Below are 24,942 nucleotides of genomic sequence, written 5' to 3' on the forward strand. Positions count from 1 at the left end.
CTCGGTCAATATTGCTGCAATGAGTTGTATCACAATCACAGGTGCACCTGACTTTAGGAAAAAAGAAAGAATTAGTAATTGTTCAAAGCAAAAATACAGGACATGTTCAGAACATCAGTCAGCATTGGCTATAGCAGCCAGTGTCCCTCCTGCACAAATAATCCCTGTGGGGTGGGGAGTTCCATTCTCTCTGTGTTCCTCCCACAATTTATTTGGTCTGGTTAGCCTGAGGAAATAGGATAGCCTGTTCATGCATATGTTTTTTTTAAAAGAAAAATTTAATATAAAGGTAGAATATTTGTGCTGACACATGGAACAGGAAGAGTGAACATCTACAAACATAGGGAGGAATTCAAGGTTGCACTGCTACAAGTGACCAGTTTCTGCTTGCCTGGCGGAACAATCTCCCCTCCCCTCTCCTCTCCCTGTGTGCTAGTCCAGGGGATCTCCAGAAGAAGGTTTTTTGTTTTTGTTTGCGGTGGAGGCAGGGTGTGAGGAAAGACTGGCAAGCCTCATTGTGCAAGGGGAAGTCCTTGCGGATTCATTGTTTCCCACCCAAATTTCCTGCCTCATTGGGAAGTACAGTGTTACCTCGGTTTACAAACACAATTGGTTCCGGAAGTCTGTACTTAACCTGAAGCGAACTTTCCCATCAAAAGTAATGGAAAGTTGATTAATCCGTTCCAGACGGTCCGTGGAGTACTTAACCTGAAGCGTACTTAACCTGAAGCGTACTTAACCTGAAGCGTACTTTCCCATCAAAAGTAATGGAAAGTGGATTAATCCGTTCCAGACAGGTCCACGGAGTACTTTAACTGAAAATACTCAAACCGAGGCGTACTTAAACCGAGGTATGACTGTACTGGCAACTGATGCTTGTAGGAAAAATGGTTCTGGCACTCACTGTAACAACTTCATGGTAAGTGCCACACTTTAAACCGGGGCTTTTCTTCTAGAAAGAAAAGGTGCCGGTTCTGTGTACCCCTTGAGTACACCCCAGAAAAAAGCACTGGTAATAACAAACAAAACAATAGCCCCCGCCCCAGTTTAAAAGACCATAGATTGCTTAGAATCACCTTCATCAATGGGATTTGATTTCGAGTCTGGCTGAGCTTTAAATATATGGAGTGTATTCAGCCTTTGATGTGGGAAAGCGGAAAGGGATGTAAACGTATTTGGAACCTTTCAGCGGCCAGCTAGATGACCGCTCAATCAAATCTAATTAGGATTTGGAGAGAAAGGGAATGCACTTGTCCCGGATGCCGGAGAAAGGGGAAGCTTCAGAAAGCAGAGCCTCTTAAGAAAGGCCTGCCTGATGTTGTCACAGAAGGTATGTCAAGGATCTTGTGCATGGACTATGGAGTGCAGGTCAAAGAGGCAGCAAGACATATAATTCCAACAGGGGATATCTGCTCTCGAAGCTCATTAGCAGATTTCTCTCGTGTGCCTAATCCCAATATGAGATACTTGCAAAGTATCTTCTTACAGTCTTCCTTCCATAGTTCAGAGCTGATTGGAAGGAACCGCCCTGCATAAATTAGGCCTCTCTCAGGGTCATCAACCTCTCTGCCTATTACCCCACAGTAGTGCCTTATCATCTTATCTGCTGCTTGTGGGAACTAGCCTTAGGTAGGATTTGAGTCAGGATAAGGAACTTGGCCAGGGGCAGCAGAAAGTGGACTAGCCACTATTTGGCATCTGGTCCAAGCTGGTAGACCAGGCATAGGCAACCTTGGCTCTCCAGATGTTTTGGAACTACAACTCCCATGATCCCTAGCTAACAGGTCAGGGAACATGGGAGTTGTAGTTCCAAAACATCTGGAGAGCCAAAGTTGCCTATGCCTGCGGTAGACCTTGAGATTTTTTGGGGGTGAAAAGAGTAGACCTCACAAGACTTAGGTCTGCCTACTGCTGATCTGGAAGACAATACTAATACCACTGCTTAAGAGGGCGTAGCTAGCTAAGTTATACTCAAGAGTAGACCCATTGGAATTAGCATGTCTATTATGTCAGCAGCTGCAGTCCCAAGGGCAAGCCAGGGAGTTCCCCCCCCCCACAATTAACTTTAATGTATCTATGTGGGTTTTTGTTTGTTCGTAAGTCACTTTGGGTTGCCTAGGGCAAGATAAAGCGGCTAAGAAATGTAATAAGCAACAGTAAATAAAAACAACTACTGTATTTCCAATATCCAAAAATAATAATACTGTAATCAAAAGCAACAGATCAAAACATGTGGCAACATTCTGCATTCTAATTAAAAACCCATTTCTCCTCTGCAAACCTATCTCGCTGTCAGTTTAACGCTGCTTATAATTACGTTTTGCAGACTTATGGGCTGTGCTTCTTTCCGGAGGCTGCGCTGGAGTCCTGGCCTGGGGCGCGGCCACCCCGATGGATGTCATCAAATCCCGGATGCAGGTGGATGTCGAGGGCCTGCGCAGATACTCCGGATTAGTACACTGCGTGAGGGACAGCATAAGAGAAGAGGGGGTGAGAGTCCTCTTCAAAGGCCTCGGACTAAACTCCATCCGCGCTTTCCCTGCAAATATGATGGTCTTCTTTACTTACGAAGGTGTGCTTAGGCTTGGCGAACGCTGGATGAAATAAAGGGCGCATTGCGGCCTTCACTAGCTGGCATCCTCTAGAGCAGGGCTGGGGAACCTTTGCCATCAGAGGGCCACGTACAAACAGGGGTGAGACAACGAATGCTAAATTCATCTTTGTACAGTAGGGTAGCTTCTACACACAGTTAGTTGTTCACCCCTCTCTATCTTCCATCCGGGCATTCAAGGGGCATTATTATAATTAAAGGACACATTCCAGCCAGGCAAAAACACTCAAGGACCAGTGAGGGGTGTGGCCTAGGGAGAGGGGGTGTGGCCAGAGGGGCGTGGTCTAGAAAGAGTCCTAAGGGCCAAACAGAGAGGTCTGGAGGCTCCCCAATCCCTGCATCTAGAGGACACCAGGTTGGCAAAGGCTGCTTCACTGCAATATCATCTCTCCAAAGCGGTCTTTTCCTTTCGGAATGCTCAACCGAATTTCTTTCGAGAAAGCCGTCTGTGCATTGAGAAATTATTATTTATTCAATTTGCATTGCGCTTGCTACATAAAGAGTCCGTAAGCAACTTACATAAAGTATGACATAATAACTGGAAAAAAAGAACATCACATTGCAATAAAGCCGTACAAAGACCCATGGAACAGACCCAGCAAAACAGCAGCAGCAAAAAAAGAAGTCGGGAGCAAAACGTATGATCGAGCAATATGACAATCCTTCAAATGCCTGGGAGGAGAGAGGAGATTTTACCTTTCATCCGGAAAGGATGCTGGCACTAGGCTTGGGAAGGCATTCCACAGATAGGAAGCCACAAGCCCTTGTTGTCACGAGCTGAATGTTCTTTGGAGGGGCACTGAGGGCCCCAGATAAGCTGCCCTGTGGTCCCTTGATGAAGGGCGGTATATAAATTTAATAACTAGTAACTTAATATTCATTGCACACATGCGCTGCTCTGCTCACCTTTGCTTCTGACCGCACCCATCACTGGCTGCTGGCCCTTACAAGGTTACCCAGAAAGGAATGTGGTCCTCCCTCTGAAAAAAAAGGTTCTCCATCCCCGATTTAATTCTGGGTTCATCTGTATTCCATATCCAGACATGGACGCCTCACTTTAGAAACAGATGCACATGAATATTGCTGCCTGAAGTTGCTTAAAGCTGAAAACTTGCAAGTGTAAAGACAGAAGGAAAAATGGACACATACAGAGATCAGGCAATGGAAGACTTTGATGTCCTAAACATTTCATTGACCCCAAATTACTCGTTACTGAACAAACAATAGAGCTGTTCACCAGAGATGCACGAAAAGCTCAAGGCCACCGGCAGTATTAAGACACTACATGTAACATTCTATGTCCAAGAATTGCTTTGCTGGAAAACTGCAGCTTGCAGTGGGAAGGCTCATGTTCCATTTACAACATGCTTTGCTTGACAAGGAAGAGTAGGCACTTTTAATTCTGCTCTCCCATTTATGCCATTGCATTCTCATTCATTCCCAGACAAGTGCTTTTTTACAAGCTCTGCAAGGGGAACTGGCTTTTGTTAACACTAAGGGAATTTGGCATGCTGGATTAGAGCATCATGGCATGCTCAGGCAATTGGAAGTACCCTTAGGCAAACCTTTGCAAAAAAACGTGCTAGGTGGTTCAGATTAAATTATGTGAAATTGTCGCTCTCTACCCTGCTCTCCCCAATTTTCATTAGGGAAGCTGTATTTGTCTACTGCAGGCGTGAGCTTTCGTGGACTAGAGTCCTGTATCATCAGATACAGGCAGTGTTATCTTAGGTTGGCAGGTAGATATACGTACGTGTGTGTGTGTGTGTGTGTGTGTGTGTGTGTGTGTGTGTGTGAGAGAGAGAGAGAGAGAGAGAGAGTGTAAGCATGGATTTTATTTTATTTTCTTAAAGCTCAAATGTATTAAAATCTTACAATGACGATTCTTAAAGGAGTTCTGAGAACACTGGGAAACTAACCCACATTTTAGGGTAAAACCCATTATTTCCTTTCAGTACACAGGTGATAGAACTGAATTTTTTGATTCAGCCATGTGATCTGGTTTCACTGCTCGTTTCCTGTTGAGATTCCTTTCCTGTGTAGCAGTGTGCACTGGGAATTCCTGGAGCTACTCAGAAGCTCATGAAAAGTTTTTTTGATGAATAACAGCAAATAGGTTTCCTGAAAAAGACAGCAGGGGCACCGCTACCGAGCTTCCCTGAAATGCACAGCTCCAGCTTTGGGGCTCCAGACCTTGCTGGGCTCGGATTCCAGGTACCTCCAGCTAGCCTGGCCAATGACCTAGGGACCTAAGGTCATGCTCTCAGTTCACAATGGGCAAGGATGTAGCCCAGTTGTGCCCCCACATGAACTGAGGGTGCACCCTTGAACGTGTAGCTCAGTGGAAAGTGTTTCCAGAAGTTTAATGAACCGCTGTAATATACCATTAGAAAGTGTACAGTCCTCAACAAGAACATGCAAGTCCAGCTGGCTTATGAGTTTGCGGTGGCCTGGGACTATTGCAAGAGCTGGTAAATATTGCTGCATATAGCATCTGCTCTACAAACAGCTCACTACAAGTTGAGAAGTGCCCCATAAGCAAATTTAAAGTGATTTCCACCAGCCTATATTTATGTGCAACATCTGATAATTCTGTAGTTGCATCTTCTGATGAGTGCTCACACACAAAAATGCACAAGTCTATACACTAAGTAATAACAGCAAAACAGCCTCTGTTCTGCAAGATCTCCCTGTTTTTATTGCTTATGTTTTCAGTTTGTACAGTTGCTATGCATGATTAATAAACAATTCCCTTTACACCAGCATTCGTAAGCTGCTGTGGAAGGTGTCTGAGCAGGGCTGGATTCACCGTCGCCCTTCTTAGCACTTTTCAATAACAAACTCTCTTTGATTAGCTTAACCATTGTTAACATAAACAAAACAAAAGAGAAAAGCTCATGAACCAGACGCACCAACATGATTTGCTACAAGAACATATGGCAGGTCACAATGCTCCAGTTGCAATTTCCCATCCACACTCACCTGTTGTGGCACCTCAACCTTCAACTAGTTTGATTGTAGTTACAGGTTCTGTAGCCGTGTTGGTCTGACGTAGTCGAAACAAAATTAAAAAAAAATTCATTCCAGTAGCACCTTAGAGACCAACTAAGTTTGCAGGCACACGAAAGCTCATACCAGTGACAAACTTAGTTGGTCTCTAAGGTGCTACTGGAAGCAATTTTTTTTATTTAGTTTGATTATAAGTAGCAAAGAAAGACTAAGTTGGCACAGTGTGTTTTCAGTGTATGCAATACAGGTCCGATGCATATAACCCACACAGCAAATCTCTACTTACGCAGAGTTTCAATGAACTGTGGATTCGTGCCGTATCTAATGCTCATTAAAGAGGACACAAAATGGAAACAGGAAGCTTTGTTTCCGCTTGCATCACAAACCTGAGAACCTGTTGTGTAGGAAATACTCAATGAGGGCTATAGTTTGTGGATTAATTCATGCTGAAAGATTATATGAACAACAGACACACACACACACACACACACACACACACACACACACACACACACAGAAAGAGACACACACAGAGAGATAACCAGCTCTTAATCTCAACAATATAAACACAGAAACAAAGATGTCCTTTGTCTTGCAGTCACATTGCTGATGTCACAGCATCGCTTGGCGATTTTTAACTTCCCAGTTATCAGAAAGGGTTTTTCTTTTGCCCTTTGTATACACTGTCTCTACTGTGATAATCTCTTAGCAGTCCATGCTGCCCCTGAGAAATAACAGCTATTATTATTAGTTCCCCTTGCTTTGCAGGGCAAAAACGAACAACAATTTGCTTGCTGGGCTTGACAAAACCCCCAAACGTCCAGTATAGACAACTTATAGATACTAGCCAGGTATCATTTGCAGAAATACTAATCAGCCAACCAACATATGTTCTTAGAACCACAGAGATATAAGCTTCTTATGACTGCCCAAATGAAACTCGCCAGGCTGTTAGAAACCCAGCAGGTCTTTAGTTCACATACTACTCGCTTGTGGAGGGTAAGCATGTTGAAAAGGGGCTCAGGGCTGCACCTTTAGCTATGAAATAAAACTTGCGTCCTCCTGCTTCCACCATCACCACTGGTTGTGTTCAGTAGAATGTCTGAAGGGGTGTGTCTGCCTGTGCAATTTGCAACCCTGACGGATCAAGGTTCCAAGTTGCACCGGGAGCCTCCACTCACAGGAAAGAGGTTCCTGCTGCGGAGATCATGCTGGTCAGAATGGTGTGGGCAGGAGCAGCAGCCTGACTTGGATGAGATGGTCTCAAGCTCCCTCTGAACAGGCTTGTAGCAAATGGACAGTGCTTTTGAGAAGGCCGAATTGCAATCATGTCTACTGTAACTAAACACCTGAAAAGGGAAAAAAACAAAGACAAAAAATGTATATTCTGGATGGAAGAGTTTAGTTTATCTTTGAAACAGGCACTGCTACTAGATGTAAAAACAAGCCTAACACAGCTCCCACGGTAGCAGAATCTCGCATTGCACTACCTTTTTAATCAGTGTTTTTCTTAATATTGCGTTCCATGAAATAGGGTCCTCTTGTTGACAAAGCATCTCTTTTCCAGGTGATTGGGTTATCTTGCTAACCCGTAATTAGTCAAATGAAGTCCTAGGCCAATGCCTGGTTTTTCCAAACACAACTACATATTCCCAAAGTCACTGGTGAGAACGGAGGGCAACTTTGAAAGCAACTTGCTAGAAGCAGAGAGGTACGTTGTTAGGGAGAGGCGGCAGACGAGAGGCTAGGGCAACACCAATCAAGTGGGCTCTATGTGTGTACTGATAAATCAACATGCACTTCTGTAATTAGTAATCAAACGCCAGCTTCCGCGGAGTCATAAATTCCTTCACCATTTCATCAGTGATCTGCTTTCGCCTTTGCTGGTGAGCAGCAATCAAGGGCTGCAGGGTTTCAATCAACACCTTCTTGAGTTCTCCTGTCAGTAGTGCTCCACTTGTATAGGCCTGCCAAGAGAATGCCAGGGTCATATCTGGTAACATCTGGGGAAAGAACCCTCCTGCAAGTCTCCTGGAAGGAACAGCTGTTGGCAAGCAAAGCAATCTGTTTGTCTTAATTAGATACATCATTCCCTCTGACGTATCTCTCGAGCTGCCATAGAAAGGAAATTTTTAGGCACAGAGGTTTAAGGCCTAGAGGTTTGAACTGATGACTCAGTGAGGACTTTTTTATTATTACTCCTAAGGGCACTTACTGAGGAACACTTTGCAGAGATTAGCTGCCTCTTACTTTAAGCCACTGCGTTGTGTTCAGGGCATAGAGGAAGAAGGATGGGGTTGCAGTCAATATAGCACAAAGGTGAATACTGTGTCAGTGCGAGGATTTCTTCATGCGTGATGGAAAGTTCTCCTCTTCTCCGCCCCCCATGCATGCCCCAAATCTCTTCTGGGTTTCCTCCCAACCCTCTGCAGCAGATTTGGTGATGGTGTGCATGAAGGGAGGGAGAGGTATCCATTTGCACTAGGGCTAATTCTTGCACTAGTACAAAACTTTGCATACCTTTTGTGGACTTTCCCCACCCTTTTAATGCAGGAGTGAAGGATGGCTCAACAATCCACCATGATGAAAAGTCTGCATGCAATTTTTTTCCTGGGCGGTTTGTATACTGATTGTGCATTCTTCTTTCATGGGAAATTTACAGAGCATAGAAGGAAGCCTCAACTCGCTGCCGACACAGCTAAATGGAGGCCCTAAAAATGTTTCAACTGCATGCACAAACAGGATCAAATAAGAGCAGAACAGGATTGGGTCTTCCTGAAGCTCAGTCTTTGCCTGGCAACTGCAGCAAGTGTAGTCTGCCATCAAAGCTGGGTGAAGATGTGAAATCTATCCCGAGTATCACTAACACGAGCTCTCACCCACTGTGCAGGAACAACAGACATTCTTGGAGACAGTTTATAGCTACCTCTGCTACCATCGTTTTTAGAGTGCTTATGTGGCTTCCATTCTTTCAACCAAGCTAACACACACAACGAAGCCCGCACCCAGAACTTGCCAGTCAATTTGGACCCAGGAGAGGAAGACATAAAGGAGTGCCAGGAAGGGGGAATAAAATCTGTTGAGCTGCTATTGCAAAATCATGATTGCCTATGTGCTTTTAGCTGGGTAGTGAGGCATCTCACTGGGGGAGGGGGGGGGAGAGAGAGAGATAAGAATTACCTGCTTGATTTGTTCTAATTTGTCATCATCTTCGAGGAAGAAGGTGAGGTACATGTAAGACACATCCACATCACAGTTACCCCCATATTTCCGGTGCTCTTCCACTGTGTCTTTGCCACCAGAGAAGGCATGTTTATTGATCTGCAACAGAGATCCAAGCACTTCAGCAGACTATCTCTGGTCTACAATCTGAGCTACTTTCATCTGTCTGTCTGTCTGTCTGTCTGTCTGTCTGTCTGTCTGTCTGTCTGTCTGTCTGTCTGTCTGTCTGTCTATCTATCTATCTATCTATCTATCTATCTATCTATCTATCTATCTATCTATATTCTGCAAATTCAGTCAGAAGGGATTGTCATGGAGCAACTCCAAGAATCATAATGCTTGAAAAGTCCAGAGGTCATCAGGTCCATGTAGAGCAGGGGTCCCCAAACTAAGGCCCGGGGGCCGGATGTGGCCCAATTGCCTTCTAAATCTGGCCCACGGACAGTCCGGGAATCAGCATGTTTTTACATGAGTAGAATGTGTTCTTTTATTTAAAATGCATCTCTGGGTTATTTGTGGGGCCTGCCTGGTGTTTTTACATGAGTAGAATGTGTGCTTTTATTTAAAATGCATCTCTGGGTTATTTGCGGAGCATAGCAATTCATTCATATATTTTTTCAAAATATAGTCCGGCCCCCCACAAGGTCTGGGGGACAGTGGACCGACCCCCTGCTGAAAAGGTTTGCTGACCCCTGATGTAGAGGTTGTCAACACATCATTCTTCAGCTCACTCAAATAATCCAGGACATAGTATACCACCACGACCTAGTTTATTACACCATGGGTGTTATGTGTTACTCCTGCTCAGAAGCTTAACCATGGCTTGCTTAGCGCCAACAAATCTTGATGTGAAGTCTTTTTTGCTTTACAAACCTTGCTGTGTTTTAACTATGATTTAACTGTACCCTTCAGTACCCTCAGTACCCTTCCTTAACCATGGTTTATTTGACCCTAGTTTGCTCACCAAACTACAAAGGATAAGTAGCTGGAAAACAAGCTAAACATTCGAGAAACAAGCCATGGTTTTTTTTTATCATCTGTGGGACAACTTATGGTTAAGTGGCAGGCTAGAATGACTAAAAGTGTGTGTGTGTGTGTGTACGTACACAAACACACACACACACACACACATTTGGGTTTATATAATGGTTTTTAGGGGGCTTTTATTTTGAGATTATTTTTTTCAATTTGTTGAATATAAACTTTTTGCAGGGTGTAATGAAAGCTGGGGAATAATGCAATACAGTGGTACCTCGCTAGACGAATGCCCTGCTAGACAAATTTTTTGCTAGACGAATGGTTTTTGCAATCAGAGGTTGCCTTGCAAGACGAATTTGTTTTGTGAAAAATTCGTCTAGTGAATCGCGGTTTCCCATAGGAATGAATTGAAATTTAATTAATGCGTTCCTTTGGGCAAAAAAATAAAAAATAATTCAATGCATTCCTATGGGATTCGCTAGACGAATTTTTTGCAAAACGAATTGACTCTTGCGAGGCACCACTGTACAATACTGTAAAATGAATAAGCATATGGCATCATGCCAAAGGGTATGGGTATGCAAACACACAAGAGCCTCATAAGTACTGGAACTCTGCATAAGAGATTCATGCAACACACTGGATTTTCATGTCACAAAATAAGGGAACGCCAAAGCAAAACTCCTACCTCTATCCATTATTAAACAGCTGAATGATAAAAAATTATTTGTCATGAGATGACAATATATATATATCTGAAACTGACTGGCAAATTTGCTCTTAAATTCTCTGGGAGGATATATCTGGCATTTGGGCTGCAGCATGAAGGTATTTCAGAAAAAAGCCAAGAAATCATGTTTTGTCCTGTTAAACCTTCTAAATGAACCATGTTTCAAGAGAAGAGTTGACTTGTCCATTCAGAGCCAGGCGGCCTGAGATCACAAACCACAGCAGCTTCAACACAGATTGATCCATTAAGCTTGGCTTGCCTAGCAACAGCTAACTTGTAGCAAGTGATTTCTGGTGCCTGGGACAAAACAAGTTCTGGTAGCTTGATTTACATCACAAGGTGTCTATCTTTTAAAACCATGTATTATTATTAGTTTTAAATAGTGATATCACCAGGTGAACATTGACGTCAGCCCCAGGCCTGTGCCAGATGAGCAAACAGGATGTTTAGTATATTAAATATTGCATCTAGTTTAGCTGAGAGTGCAAGGCGCTCACTGTGTGTGTGATCCAGCCAACTTCAGAATATTGCTTAGCTTCAGATATTTGTTAGAATATTTGTTTTGCTACAAACTGTGCAAGGAAACAAAGAAATTTGGTAAGCGGTTTGTAAAAGTAAGATGCCGCGCTGGAACCCAGGTGTGATTAAAAATAATTGTATACACTGCCGACTTTTGTTCTCTTACCTTTGTTTTTATTTGCTTGGGTGTGTCGGTGAGAAAAATAGAGGAGTTGGGGTCACTAGAGCTCATTTTCGTTTGCGCACCTTGCAAGGCTGGAAAGAAGACAGAATGCAGCAACGCTGGCTTGCAAAAGCCGATCCGAGGGGCCACGTCTCTCGTCATTCTGAAGTAGGGATCCTGGAAAACAACAACCAGGAACAGGCTTGTGTGCAAAGCGGAAAGCAAATGATTCACAGTTGTTTGCTGTGTGAGTTCAAGTGATGCAAAATACTCTATAACAAAGAGAAAACCTCTTTCAGGAGCACAACAGATAAGCTGAACCTGATGAAGCTCTGAAATGATGGTTTGCTGCTGGGAACAGAGAACGACGTCTTGTTAATTGCTAGAATGTAAGACGAGCCCCCTGGATAAGGCCAATGGCTCATCTACCAGTCCAGCATCCTATTTTCACAGTGGCTGAACAGTTTGCTTGTGGGAAACCAGCAAGCAGGGTTTGAGCACAAGCGCACTCTCCCCTCCAATGGTTTCCAGCAACTAAGATTCAGAAGCACTGCTGTGTCCATATGAGCATAGCCATCATGGCTAGTAGCCACCAGTAGCCCTGTTCTCCATGAATTTGTCTAATCCTCTTTTAAAGCCATCCCAATTGGTGGTCCTCCTGACCGCCGGTGGGAGCAACACCCACAGCTTAATTAGGTGAATTTTAATTAATTGTGTGAAGAAGTGCTTCCTTTTAACCATTACTGAACCTTGCAGCGGAAAGGGAAGCATTCATTCCATGGAACTTCTTTAAGTTACCTTACGATCCAAAGCTATGTAAGATGCAATTAAGAGATATGCAGAACTCATCAAGCTCAGGTTATTTATACACCTTTTGGGCCAGCGGCAATAGATTTAATGGAAGTGTTTTAAAAGATTTTAAGAAGAGCTTCCTACCTGGTCAATTGCGCATGGGATCAGACATGGAATGTTGGCCTTGTTGTTGAAGATCTGTGGAAATGATGAGCTGAAGGATGGAGCTGCTTGAATAGCAGGAAAACTGATTTTCCCTAGAAGGGAACAAATCACACACATTTGTGAGTTTGCATTCAGTTTGCTTTTATAGCTCTAGCATAGTCAAGTTATTTTCCAAGCCTGCCATCTTAAGTGAGCTGCAACTGTTTCATTCATTCATTCATTTAGTTTTATTTATTTTTTTATTTTTAATGGCTTTAGACTTCATTTTGTGAGTCGCTCTGAGGCAACTGACAAAAGTGCGCCTAGGACTGGAATGCTAGCTTTAGAAAAGTAGCACCAGCTATTTCACACACTTAACAAGGACAAAATTCTTTCCAGTACGTCTACTGATGGAATTTTAATCTTGTGCTTCCTTCAACAACAACAACAACTTATCTATACCCTGCCCGGGTATCCCCAGCTGCTCTGGGCGGCTTCCAGCAGGATATTAAAATACAATGATTAATCAAATATTAAAAGCTTCCCTAAACAGGCTGCCTTCAGAGGTCTTCCAGAAGTCGGATAGTTGTTTATTTCCTTGACATCTGATGGGAGGGCATTCCACAGGGCGGGTGCCACTACCGAGAAGGCCCTCTGCCTGGTTCCCTGTAACTTCACTTCTCGCAATGAGGGAACCGCCAGAAGGCCCTCAGCGCTGGATCTTAGTGTCTGGGCTGAACGATGAGGGTGGAGACGCTCCTTTGGGGACGCTCCTTCAAGGGAAGGGACTCAGGGTGACTGACAAGGTTTTCCACCCTCCATTTTATCACAACAACGTGGCTGAGATTCTTTGATATATTCCGCTGCACAACTCCCACTGGATTTTTGCTTGTATTCATGAATTGCTAGAAACTTATCAGGAACTCACCTATGCAGTCACTGTCTGTAAAACCGAAGATTCCTTTCACTTGGTTGAATGTCACATGCTTTTGGATTTTAACAATGTTCCTATAGAATCCTGGGCTCGTCCTGAGAAAGAAGGGGAATCAAAACTTAAAATTTAGACAAGGAAAATAATGCCTTCTGGGGAATATTCACAAGCCAACACCACAATGTATTCTACTCTTCTTTTTTTACATACTTTATGCAGAACTACAGATACAAATTACTTATACTTAAAGAACATTTACAAGGGAATATTTTTATTTTCCCCAAAAGGTGTTGACAAAGATCGTACCATGGAAGTCGAACGGAATCCATTCCGGAAGTCCGTTCGACTTCCAAAACATTCGAAAACCAAAGCACGGCTTCTGATTGGCTGCAGGAAGAACGTTGGACGTTCGGCTTCCAAAAATAGTTCGCAAACCGGAACAGTCATTTCTGGGTTTGCGACATTTGGAAGCCAAAACGTTCAGTAACTAAGCTATTTGAAAACCATGGTACAACTGTAGTAAGTTACCTTTGCTCCGATTCAGTACTTTTTCAGCAAAAGTCTTTTGTCGCCCACCCCCAACCCCGAGTAAAAATAATGCATAATTACTGTAATTGTCTTGGGATGCCCTTTCAGACCAGGCTATTTGTAGGCTTGTCACCGTAAACCAAGTAACGAAAAGAACATAATTAAAAGACTTAATTATAAACAGAGCAATGGTCACCCTATGGAGGGCCATAGGCTAACTGCTCCCGGTTAAGATGTTTGTAAGTAAGAAAGTATACCATGTTTCTCTGACCAAAAACGTATGGAAAAATATTCTAGGTCACTTTGATCTGTTGCCTAAAAGGAATATTTGTAAATGATAGGGACCAACTTTTGCAGTCCATGTGCTGCCAGCCAAGAGAGACAACACATGCAGTACACGTAAAGCTTATTTGTGCAACGCCACCTGCTTCTGTGATAGGAACCCAGGGAGCTGCCCGAGGATGATGGAGATGACTGGCCTGTCTTGCTTAGCCTTGGCTCTGGCAGTAGCTCTATGGCAGGGGTCAGCAAACATTTTCAGCAGGGGGCTGGTCCACTGTCCCTCAGACCTTGTGGGGGGCCAGACTATATTTTTTGGGAGGGAAATGATGCATCACGAGCCCCGGTTGCTGCTTACCTGTGTCTTGTGAGTGGCCGGGGCTGGCGGCAGCAGCGGAGGGACGATGAGCGGCGCCCGAAAATGCTCTGGGGAGGGGCTGCTTAAAATGGCATCCGCTCGAGTGCTGCTGCTGCTGCTGGCACCAACAAAGCCCAGCCTCCTTCCTCCTCTAGGCAGGGCGGGGAGAAGACGGGAGGAGGGAGGGAGGACGCACCACCACCGCATGAGGGATGAGGGAAAGAACGCACACACTGGTGATCCACGCGACGATTCCCGGACCGTCTGTGGGCTGGATCCAAAAGGCAATTGGGCCTGATCCGGCCTGCGGGCCTTAGTTTGCCTACCCATGCTCTATGGCAGGGGCCAGCAACCTATTTCAGCTGTACGCCAGTCCACCATCCCTCAGACAATGTGGTGGGCCAGACTATATTTTTTTGGGAATAAATGAATGGATTCCTATGCCCCACAAATAACCCAGAGATGCGTTTTAAATAAAAGGACACTTTCTACTCATGTAAAAAACACACTGATTCCCAGACCGTCCATGGGCCGGATTGAGAAGGCGATTGGGCCGCATCTGGCCCACGGCCCTTAGGTTGCCTACCCCTGCTCTATAGGATTTCAGGCAGCCATCTTCACCTGCCCTACCTGGAGAAGCTGGGGATTTAGCACTGCTTTACCACTGACCTATGGCCCTTCCCTTATCTCAGGTGCTGTTTTACAGTGGGCCTCTGTAAATAAATAATTATTCATTTTCGGTCCCTCTCCCTGGCTATAATTAAGATGAAACCGAGAAAAGGCAGTGACTGCGGTGATTATCCTCTCCAACCAGACTAGTGTACTTAAAAAAAAAGAAAGAGGAGTGGAGCCAGATTGACTCAAGAGTTTTACATTTTACTGTCCTTAGGTCTGCAATCCCTGGAATATTAAAACCCTACGGAAAACTACAGGCAGCTTCCTCACTGGCGCAACTCAGTTCGAGATCTGGTTTCCTTTTGATAAATTCCTATTTCCTCTGAAGCTGAAATGACCTCAAGGAGTTGCAGAAGCACTGCGCCCCCTACTGGCACTTAAGATGATTACCATATGCATGCTATAACACTCGGGATTCTTCCTTAAGGCTCGAGGGTGTGGTAAAGACACACTGGGTTAACTGGTGTTTAATGGAACCCAAAGAAAAATGCATTTACTTATTGAAATTTTGAAAGCCGCTTAATCAAATCTCTCTCTACTACTACTACTACTACTACTACTATTTTTACAAACAACAATAATAATTAGTAAAAACACAGATAAAATCAGTAAAGTGTTTAAAATGAATGTAGGCGATTTAATTATGTTTCTGGGAAGGCTTGCTGAGATAGGTTTTCGGCAGGTGAGTATGAGAATATACCAATATCAACATGCAGGGAGTTCCCAAGCACAGGTGCTGCCATATTGAGACGGACTCCTTGCAAATTGAACCTTATATGGCATTTCTAAAAGTGCAAGTTCCGCAGATAGGAGTGATCAAATAGGCATTGCTATTTCATTCTTTAGTAGAAGCATTACTTTTCAGTAATATTCCCTTTCTTCTTACTGAACAAAGCTTATTTTGCTTATCTGTATAGGGAAGTTTTTAAATGTTTAATGCTTTATCATGCTTTCATATATGTTGGAAGCCGCCCAGAGTATTATGTTACATGCCTTGCCATGTACTGCGTCTTGTTATCCTGGGCAAAATGGTTCGTCTCCCCCTGCCGCCCCAGCTAAATTTGATAGAAAGTTTGAGATCACATAAAACAGCAGAAGACTTTTGATCCTGCAAAGTTTCAAAGAATACTTAGAAATGTACCCCAAATAATCCAGATCAGAAAAGATGAAGGTTTTATTTATGTCAAATCCACAGGCTATAATGTCCTTGATGTTTTCTATAGCACACTGATAAGCCTTCTCAATGGTCAGATCCTTCCACAGGTACTTCTCATCATCAGTTATCTGTATGACTAGGGGAACATCAAATACTTCCTGTAACCACCTGGTTAAAAAAAAATGAAACAGATTTAGCTTTAAGGTAGGTTCTAGTTAAATCATTAGCCAACATGGTAATCTTTATACAATAGTGCAATCTGGGTTGAAATTAAATATATTCACAGATTCCTTTGACAAACTTCACAGAATCGTTTTCTCAGCTGCAAAGACTCTTCTAAATCGATTTATTTTAAAGATGTGGTTATGCACACTATGGGTATGCATTGTCCACAATCAAGGTGTCATGGGCTTTGAAGAAACTCGATCTCAGGACGCAAGGGAGAAACGTGCTAAGAGGAAGGCACGCTTGGCAAAGCCACACCGTGATCAACTCCCGCCTGGAAACCAATGTCCCCACTGTGGAAGGATGTGTGGATCCAGAATTGGCCTCCACAGTCACTTTCGGACCCATTGTTAAAATCGTGTTTATGGAAGACAATCTTACTCGGCTACGAGGGATCACCAAAGAAGAAGAAGAATTTGATTTCAACCTCAATTTGGCACTTTGGAAAACAACCTGCCTCAGTCTGAAGTGCTTCAGAAGAGATCAAATCCATGCTGGGGAAATGAGGCTTTGTTTCTATTCCCTGTTGGAAAACAGCTATAATTTCCCCCCATTTGACAGAAGTGGATGAAATTTGCAGGCATAGTAGCCCTCTCCAGACTGGATCAAGCCTGCCAAATTATCTGGATACTAAATGTTGCAATTGTATCATGTGATCACAGAAATGGGTAAAGCGCATTTCCTTTCACTGCTACTCTGACTAAATCTTGGTTGTGCAAACAGCAAGAAAAGTATTTTAAATCTGCATTCATACTTAGATACATCAAAAGAATTCAAAGAAACATGCAGTTAGTTCCACAAGCAGAACCGGGGACTTCAGAGTGGTGCTTTCTAGAAAACTGCTTGGGAAACAAAAAGATTTCAAAAGCAGATCATGATATGGCATGAGGGACAGGTACATTTGTTCATTTTACTTCAACCATTTGTACACTGCTTATTCACAGTGGTGTATGGGAGACCCAATACAATAAGACTAACAAGGTGTTGATGCTGTAAAATTAAAAAGTGTCCTAGAATTAAAAATGTATTTAGTAAGTGCTGAAAGTTCAACAGGGTGAGAGTTTCACAAAACTGGGACCACAATACTGAGTTCCTTGTGGTACAAGCTACGTATCTGAGTCATGGGGGACCACTAACAGAGACTCTCCCAACAACCTTATTGATCAAGTGGTGAAATAAGGGATCAGGCAATCCCTGAGGTATCCTAGATCCAAGTTTTTAAGGGTGTTGTAAATGAATAAAAATAACCTTGAACCTGGCAGCCAGTGCAAGCATTTGAGCACCCAGAGTTACGTGCTGGCCATAATCTGCCCCTCCATCAATAGTCTAGCCAAAGCATTTTGCACCGGACCAGGCCCAACAGTAGCCCCACATAAAAGGCACTGTAATGACTGAGTCCTGCACAAAAAATATATATCAATTGAGCTACTGCAAGCCCCTTGCATGAGCCCATCTTTGATGTCAGTCATTTTTTTTATCCGTGTAAAGTTTTGCTGACTATTGAATCATATCAAAGATTAATGTGGCTATGTTACTTCAGAGCGGAACTGCAGAAACATTTACATTTCTCTGTGTTGTTACCTTGGTTCTTCTGCTCTGCTCATCCACATTTGTACATTTATTACGGTGACGGTGACACCTGTCACCTAGTTCAAGCTGCTTATCTTTGTGGCAGATAAGACAGAGAACAATGTTACAGACAGGGGTGGGGAGATGGATCTGGCCAGGTCAGATTTTTAACATCCCTACCCCTGGAAGGGCAAGCCTGACAGGTGGGTGCACCCACCTGCCAATTGCCTGACATAACAATGGTATCAAATGTTTCCCCATGTGGTTTGCGTGCCTTGATGATCAACCGGTTGCCAGCGCTTGCAAAGTACCGTGCAAAGGGCTTTGCAGGTGCTATGGATCAGTGGCACATCAACCACATCTTTCCCAGCCCCACACCTGACATCATATATGGCATCAGTTGTAGGGCAGGTGGGTGCAGCTTGGCCAAAACAGCCTCAGGGACCACGGGCCAGACGTTATCCAGTGCTGTCGTAGAGAATGATCTCTCCTAGTTGAGCAGAGGTAGCTTGTTTCCCATGTACACAGAAGCCCCAGCCATAGTTATAAACTCATATAATAGGATAATGAAATCTGCCCAAAGTTGCCCAGTGTCCTAAAGGGGTGTGCTGTTTGGGGGAAGGCACAGAGTAGAGCACAGGTGTGGTCTACCAGGCATTGTTGGACTGCATCTCACATAATTCCTGGCCATTGGCCATGCTGCATAGGGCAAGTGGGGGCCGGAGCGAAGAAAACGGAGGTGTCAAAGTTGAGAATCACAGAGAAAGGGATTCACATTGGGCAGCTGTTTCATTGCTCAGCCCATTCATGAGTTACAGTAGCAATTGCAGCCATATTTCCGCTTACAAAAGGTGCCTTTGCCGGTTGTTTCCCCCCCAAAACCTCCCCTGAATGCCCACCCCCGTGCCTCATTCCACCGTCTTCAAGAGGAGCCCCCCCCCTCAATCACCAGGTTCATTTTAAGAGGTAAAAGGGGTAAGAAGAACTCATCCATAAATTTCCTTCCATTCATGGATCTGAGGATCAGAGCTCCAATTCTCTGAATCACAGGTTCTGATTGTCTAGCGCTGTGTACGTTGTTGTCTTAAACGAGTAGCAAATATATAATATGAAATGCTATATACTTCCAGAGTTACTTACTTTGTGAAAGTAAATGGGATAAGGTGACCAACATGCATTGCCACCGCTGAGGGGCCTCTGCCTGTGTATAGGTAGAATGGCTTCTTATTTTCATAGGCATCAAGAATTTGGTTCATATCTCTGGAGAAAAGTAAAGATACAGAGTTTGACTTTTTTTTTTAAAAGAAGAGCTTGACAAAATGAAGAAAGCACGAGAAGTGCCAAAGAAGGCAACATGGCATTTTTGTGACTGCAATTTGTGTTTTAAGGAAAATAATATAATATAAATAGTGCAACTGGGGCTTGCATGCAGTGGAAAAACCTGACACCCCAGTTATGCAATCTAAAGAATTATGCAAGACTCCATTACCATTCACCCCACAAGAAAGTTGGCTTTTGCTTTCTCTGGCAGAGGTGTATGTGAAATAGATGGTACAACTGCACAAAGTGTGAAAGAGGCTGACAAGCCAGCAATTAAACCTACTTACCTATGAGAAAAGAAGATTCCTCTGCGTAGGAAGTGGTGTGGTTTATGCCCAGTAACTCTTTCTATCCGGTTGATGAGGTCTTTATCAATTTTGCTGCTGCCAAATCGAACTGAAGACAACCAAAATGGGCACTATATTATATTATTATTAATAATAATTAGTTGCTTGTTACACAAAAAGGTCGTCAAGTGACTTAGAGCATATCCACATAGTACAGTATAGGTAAAAATACAAAACAGTGGTACCTCGACTTCTGAATGCCTCGACTTCCGAATGTTTCGACTTCCGAAGTCCGCTAACCTGGAAGAATTTTTGCCGCGTGCGTGGTCTGCACATGCGCAAAGTGCAAAATCGCACTTTGCTCATGCACAAAATGGACACTTCGACTTACAAAGCTTTCGACTTCTGAAGAGCGCCACGGAATGGATTGCCTTTGTAAGTCAAGGTACCACTGTATAATCTTATAGACACATTCAGTGGTGATATACTGCTATCTAAATCACCATTGAATTAGCAATACAGCACAGCAACAGGATCCCACCACTCCAAATAAAAACAGGGGAATTGTTAAATATTTTGCCTTACCACTACCCTTAAATGTCTACAAAAATGTACAAAACTACACCTACACTCTTCTTTAATCAGATCCCCTGATCCCCTTTTCAAACTGAGCTACTTCATTCTCAGTAAAAGCCGTCAGAGTTGTAGTGCAACTTTTAGAAAGTTTATTCAGAGGTAAGTCCCACCAGATTCAATGGTTCATATTCCCTAGTGTGCTTTTGACTGCTGCCCTAGAAGCACAAATCACCCTCTGAAACTTCTCATTATGTCATTCCTTTCTTAAGACAGACTTTTAAGGCAATGCTGAACGTAAGACTAGATAGATCAAGTCTGGGGAATATCTAGTTCAGCCTTCTGCTTCCAACCATGGCTTGTGAGAAACCTCCAGGAAACCCACAAGCAGGGTTTGAGGACAAATGGTGTTAGGCAGCAATACTGCCTCTCGAAAACTGGAAATGGAAAGGGCCGCTTGAGCACAATGAAAATCTTGGTTAATCTGAGCACCTCATGACAAAAATGCAGCAGACAGAGCATGTTATAGTATAGATTTTAAAAAAAAATCTTTAAAAAATGGATAGAACACCACGTACCTATAAGTTTATCATAATCCACTCCTTTTGCATTGGATGTCTGTACTGTCCAAGGGTCTACAAAATCATTATCTTCTGCGTCTCCTGGACCATTACTGACTGGAGTGAAGTCTGTTGGAGGGGAACCTGCTTTATATTCCTCACCCGTTGCTGTTTTATAGCTCAGTTTTAATGACAGTAACAACTTAACTGCTGTATCAATTTCATCCTGGGGTGAAAGAAGGAAACACACACAAGGCAGTGTTCAGGTTAATAAAATGCAGAAAGCTGTGGCTTTGCAGCTACATTATACAGAATAGGAAATATTCTATATGCATGAAGTCATATGTGTGTTTGTGTGTTGTTTTTGTGTGTGTACACACACACACACACGAATGAATGAATGAATGAATGAATGAATGAGAGAATGAATTACAGGTTGAAGAGGAAATGGATGGGGCAGAGAGATGAAGCAGCTGGCTCTCCAAACTCCATGCAAATAAACCAAATGACCTGCTTGTGTAACCTTGAGCACGTCATTCAAGGTCTCCATTTCACTTTTCCACTTGCAAAACTAATACAAATATTTACTTACCTTGTAGGGGCTCTGTAGGACTTAAAAGAAAGAGTTCTTAAATGTGCAGAGAAGCTAATATTTCCTTTACAGGCTTATCCTAACCAACCCTATCTGCTGCTATCAAATCCCACCTGAAAACTCCACTTTTCCACTGTTTCCTGTTGGCTTAGCCAGGCATTCCCAAACTTCTGCCCTCCAGATGTTTTGGACTACAGTTGCCATCATCCCTGACCACTGGTCCTGTTAAAACAAAAAATTAAAAAAATTCCTTCCAGTAGCACCTTAGAGACCAACTAAGTTTGTCATTGGTATGAGCTTTCGTGTGCATGCACACTTCTTCAGATACACTGAAACAGAAGTCTCCGGACCCTTATGTACTGTATAGTCAGAGGGTGGGGAGGGGTATTACTCAGAAGGGTGGTGGGAATGGGTGATTGGCTGATAGGAGTGGTAAACCTGTTGACGACTGTTAACAACTGCAATTGGTCTTGCAGGAAAAAGCAAGGGGTGAGATGGCTAAAGAAAGCTAAAGCTAAAGAAAGCTTTATCATGTATAATGATAAGAATCCAATGTCCTTATTCAGACCAGGTCTCTCCATGGTTTTAAGCTTGGTAATGAGTTGCAATTCAGCAAATCCTCTTTCCAGTCTGTTTCTGAAATTTTTCTGTAATAAAACAGCTACTTTGAGATCCTGTCAGGGCCGTCTTAAACGCCCCTGCCGCTGTGGTGCGCCGGATCTCTCCGGCGCCCTCCTGCCCCGTTTCCCAGCGCGGTGGGCGGGTGGGCGCAGCGGCGGGCGGGCGGGCAGGCACAGCGCGATCTCTCTGGCGCCCTCCCGCCCCGTTTCCCAGCGCGGTGGGCAGGTGGGCGCAGCTGCGCGGCGGACCGGCGGGTCAGCGGGCGGGCGCAGCTCGCGGCGCCTTTCTGGTAGGCCGGCGCCATGGTGCCCTGCGCCACCGGGGGTCTACCTAGAGCTGGGCCTGGATCTTGTATAGAATGTCCTGGGAGATTGAAGTGTTCTCCTACTGGTTTCTCTGTCTTGTGATTCCTGAGGTTTATGTCCATTTATCACACCACACTGGTCCTGTTAGCTATCACACCACACTGGTCCTGCTAGCTAGGGATCATGGGAGTTGTAGACCAAAACATCTGGAGGGCTGCAGTTTGGGGGTGCCTGGTGTAGCCCTTTGTTCAACACACAACTGCATTCTTACCCATGCCTCGAACCTATCAATAATCTAAAATGCCCTGAAAATACAACCAGGTAACTAATTAACCTATCATATACATTACCAAAACATGGGCCACAAACAGTAAGTTTTATATATATAAAAAACCCAGACACGTTCGTAGAAAGTGGGCTTATTAATGGACATTAGCCACAAGGAGCCAAATGAAACATCTTGATTCAGAGCTCTTACTGCTGGACATGTAGGGCTGGGGTGGAAACAGCATGGCAGGACTACTGCACTGTATCCCAATATATCTGGAAAAGCACCGTAGAAAATAAGATCCTGGACTAGGGAGACCCTTTGTCGGATTCAGAAGGCAATTTGAAATGATTTTGGACTCAGAAACAGGACACTCCTACTGGCGAAAAGAGTGGGTGGGAAGAGAATATATTTTTGCCAAGCCCACCTTCCCCTTGCAGTGTGAAAAGTGTTCCAGAGGGTTGAAGGACCCCCTAGAACAGTATGGGGGTAATGCAGGAGGCAAAAGGGGGAAACTGAGGCAAAAAGCCTCTCCCGGTTTTCCTCCAGAAGGCATGCCCACTGGATCACAATCCTTTCACCAACCAGAAGGAGCTCTTCTGCTTCTGGAAGGTACACTCTAAATCAATCCCTTATATATTAAAATTATCAACCAAGGAACTTAGATATTACTATTTTTGTAAGATAGCTACCTTTTTTAAAAAACAAAACACCCCCGCTTTTAAAGGAGCTTGTAGATGTAGAAATTCAGTTTTATTACAAGGCTTTTAAATATATATATATAAAGAGAAAATTGCATAATTAATTTTTACTAAAATAAAATTCTAACTGGAAAACTAATATTGCTAAAAGTTCAGTTAATGAAATACAATTTTACCTTTGGTGCTTTCTCAGCTTTTAGCGATCTGACTTTTTCTCCTTGTGCAGTCACTTGTTCAAACAGTTCAAGTGGATTAAGAGAGCAAAAGTCACAATTCTGAAGGTCTGCCATTTTCAGGAGTGTGAAGGATCTTTTCTGTTTATAGTTTAAAGTGCAACTTGCAGCTCCTTTTCACGCAGAAACTTCAAAACAGCCTGGAGGAGTCTAGAAGATAAAAGACAATGTATACTTTAATCTTTGGTGGCTAGTTTCATAAATATTGCATAGGTCAAGCATTATTTTTATGTACAAACACACAAAATAGGATTCAAGTTTTTCAAACACATGTATTTTTAAATCTAATACTGTACATGAATACATCAATTTAATATTTAGCATCCACCTGGTAGGCCCAACAGAGCTTTACTACTGGAAAGCAAACCTCATTCCAAAATTAAAGTCAGAGGCTTTCCTGAAGCAATTAGGCATGGCATTTACAGAGAAGCTTGCTCACGCCAAGTCAGTTTATAAATGTGTTTGTCATCAAGGGCAGAGGTTCCTTAGCCTTCCCCCCCATCTTTTTGATCTGATGCTACTCTGGGCATCATTTAGCACTTAAACAGCTCACTCCTCTATGTGCGTTATCGTTCTGCTGCTCTTCACCCTAAGGTCCCAGAGTGGGCCACAACAATTTAAAGTACATTAAAAAACAGTTTTAAAAGTTAAAATTAATATATGTACTCACAAAAAGGGTGGGTTTTGAAGCTGTTTAATAAAGTTGCCAGACCCTCCTCTGTGGGGGAGGAAGTTTTGGAATTTAGGTGCTGCCCTAGAGCAGGCATAGGCAACCTTTGGCCCTCCAGATGTTTTGGACTACAATTCCCATCATCCCTGACCACTGGTCCCGTTAGCTAGGGATCATGGGAGTTGTAGGCCAAAATATATGGAGGGCCGAAGGTTGCCTATGCCTGCCACAGAGAATGAATGCCCTCTCCTTGGCCATCCCTTTGAGGTTCTGAGGGCAACAGAGAGACTCCTCTGCCATTCTTAGCACCAGAGAGGTTCTGTGGGGAAGGAGATGGTCTTTCAAATATTTCAAGCCCAAGTTGTTAGGGGCTTTAAACACTACTCTCCCGACCTTGAATTGGGCTCAGAAAACGAACTCCCAACAAATGCAGCTGTTTTAAAACTGCACTTAATGTGATCTACATGGAACCCTAGTCAGTATTCTGGCCACTGTGATGTGGACCAGCTGAGGTTTCCAAGTCAGCTTCAAGAGCAGCCCTACGCAGAGAGCATTGCACTATTTCAACCTGGAAGCTACCAGAGCACAGAATAGTGTCCACATTATTTGTGTCCAACAGGTGCTGTAGCTGGGAAAAGGCATGCCTAGCCACCGAGGCCACCTGAGCTTCCCGTGACAGCACCCCTAAGGTGTGGTCCTTCCAGAAGAGTGTCATCCAGGAAGGTTGTCTCCCCACCTCCTGTACATGAAAACTGGGGACACATATCATCTCTGTCTTTTCAGGATTCAACTTCAATATCTTGGCCCCTATCCAGCACATCACTGCTTGCAAGAACCACTCTAACACTGCATCTCCCTCTCCAGATTCAGATGGAACAGAGAGATAGACTTGGGTGTCATCCAAATATTGATAACACTTCATT

The 24,942-nt window shown here is 43.6% G+C and overlaps 2 protein-coding genes and 1 long non-coding RNA gene across 12 annotated transcripts in view; 1 reads left to right on the forward strand and 2 right to left on the reverse strand.

Moving 5' to 3' along the window:
* LOC148687732 (uncharacterized) lies at window positions 1-2,449 on the reverse strand. The gene is made up of 3 exons (XR_015946612.1): window positions 2,318-2,449; window positions 1,077-1,138; window positions 1-51 (listed from the first exon to the last, which is right to left on the reverse strand). It is a non-coding gene; the product is annotated as an uncharacterized LOC148687732 (long non-coding RNA).
* Window positions 1-5,373, forward strand: part of SLC25A47 (solute carrier family 25 member 47) — a 34,529-nt gene extending 29,156 nt beyond the window's left edge. For all 9 annotated transcript variants that reach the window (XM_035105931.3, XM_088655522.1, XM_088655521.1 and 6 more), the window contains one exon: window positions 2,327-5,373. In XM_035105931.3, the coding sequence (XP_034961822.2) occupies window positions 2,327-2,607 (281 nt within the window). In that variant the 3' untranslated portion in view covers window positions 2,608-5,373. The remainder of the gene's footprint in view (window positions 1-2,326) is intronic.
* The window catches only part of WARS1 (tryptophanyl-tRNA synthetase 1), a 24,817-nt gene continuing 5,161 nt past the window's right edge, over window positions 5,287-24,942 (reverse strand). For both annotated transcript variants that reach the window (XM_035105890.3, XM_035105908.3), the window contains exons 2-11: window positions 23,293-23,499; window positions 20,648-20,855; window positions 19,497-19,605; window positions 19,030-19,149; window positions 16,081-16,263; window positions 13,097-13,197; window positions 12,169-12,281; window positions 11,236-11,409; window positions 8,801-8,941; window positions 5,287-7,587 (exon numbers count right to left, since the gene is read on the reverse strand). In XM_035105890.3, the coding sequence (XP_034961781.2) occupies window positions 7,429-7,587; window positions 8,801-8,941; window positions 11,236-11,409; window positions 12,169-12,281; window positions 13,097-13,197; window positions 16,081-16,263; window positions 19,030-19,149; window positions 19,497-19,605; window positions 20,648-20,855; window positions 23,293-23,406 (1,422 nt within the window). In that variant the 5' untranslated portion in view covers window positions 23,407-23,499 and the 3' untranslated portion in view covers window positions 5,287-7,428. The remainder of the gene's footprint in view (window positions 7,588-8,800; window positions 8,942-11,235; window positions 11,410-12,168; window positions 12,282-13,096; window positions 13,198-16,080; window positions 16,264-19,029; window positions 19,150-19,496; window positions 19,606-20,647; window positions 20,856-23,292; window positions 23,500-24,942) is intronic.

This window comes from Zootoca vivipara, chromosome 1, assembly GCF_965207765.1.
Source record: "Zootoca vivipara chromosome 1, rZooViv2.hap1.1, whole genome shotgun sequence".
Lineage (NCBI taxonomy): Eukaryota > Metazoa > Chordata > Lepidosauria > Squamata > Lacertidae > Zootoca > Zootoca vivipara.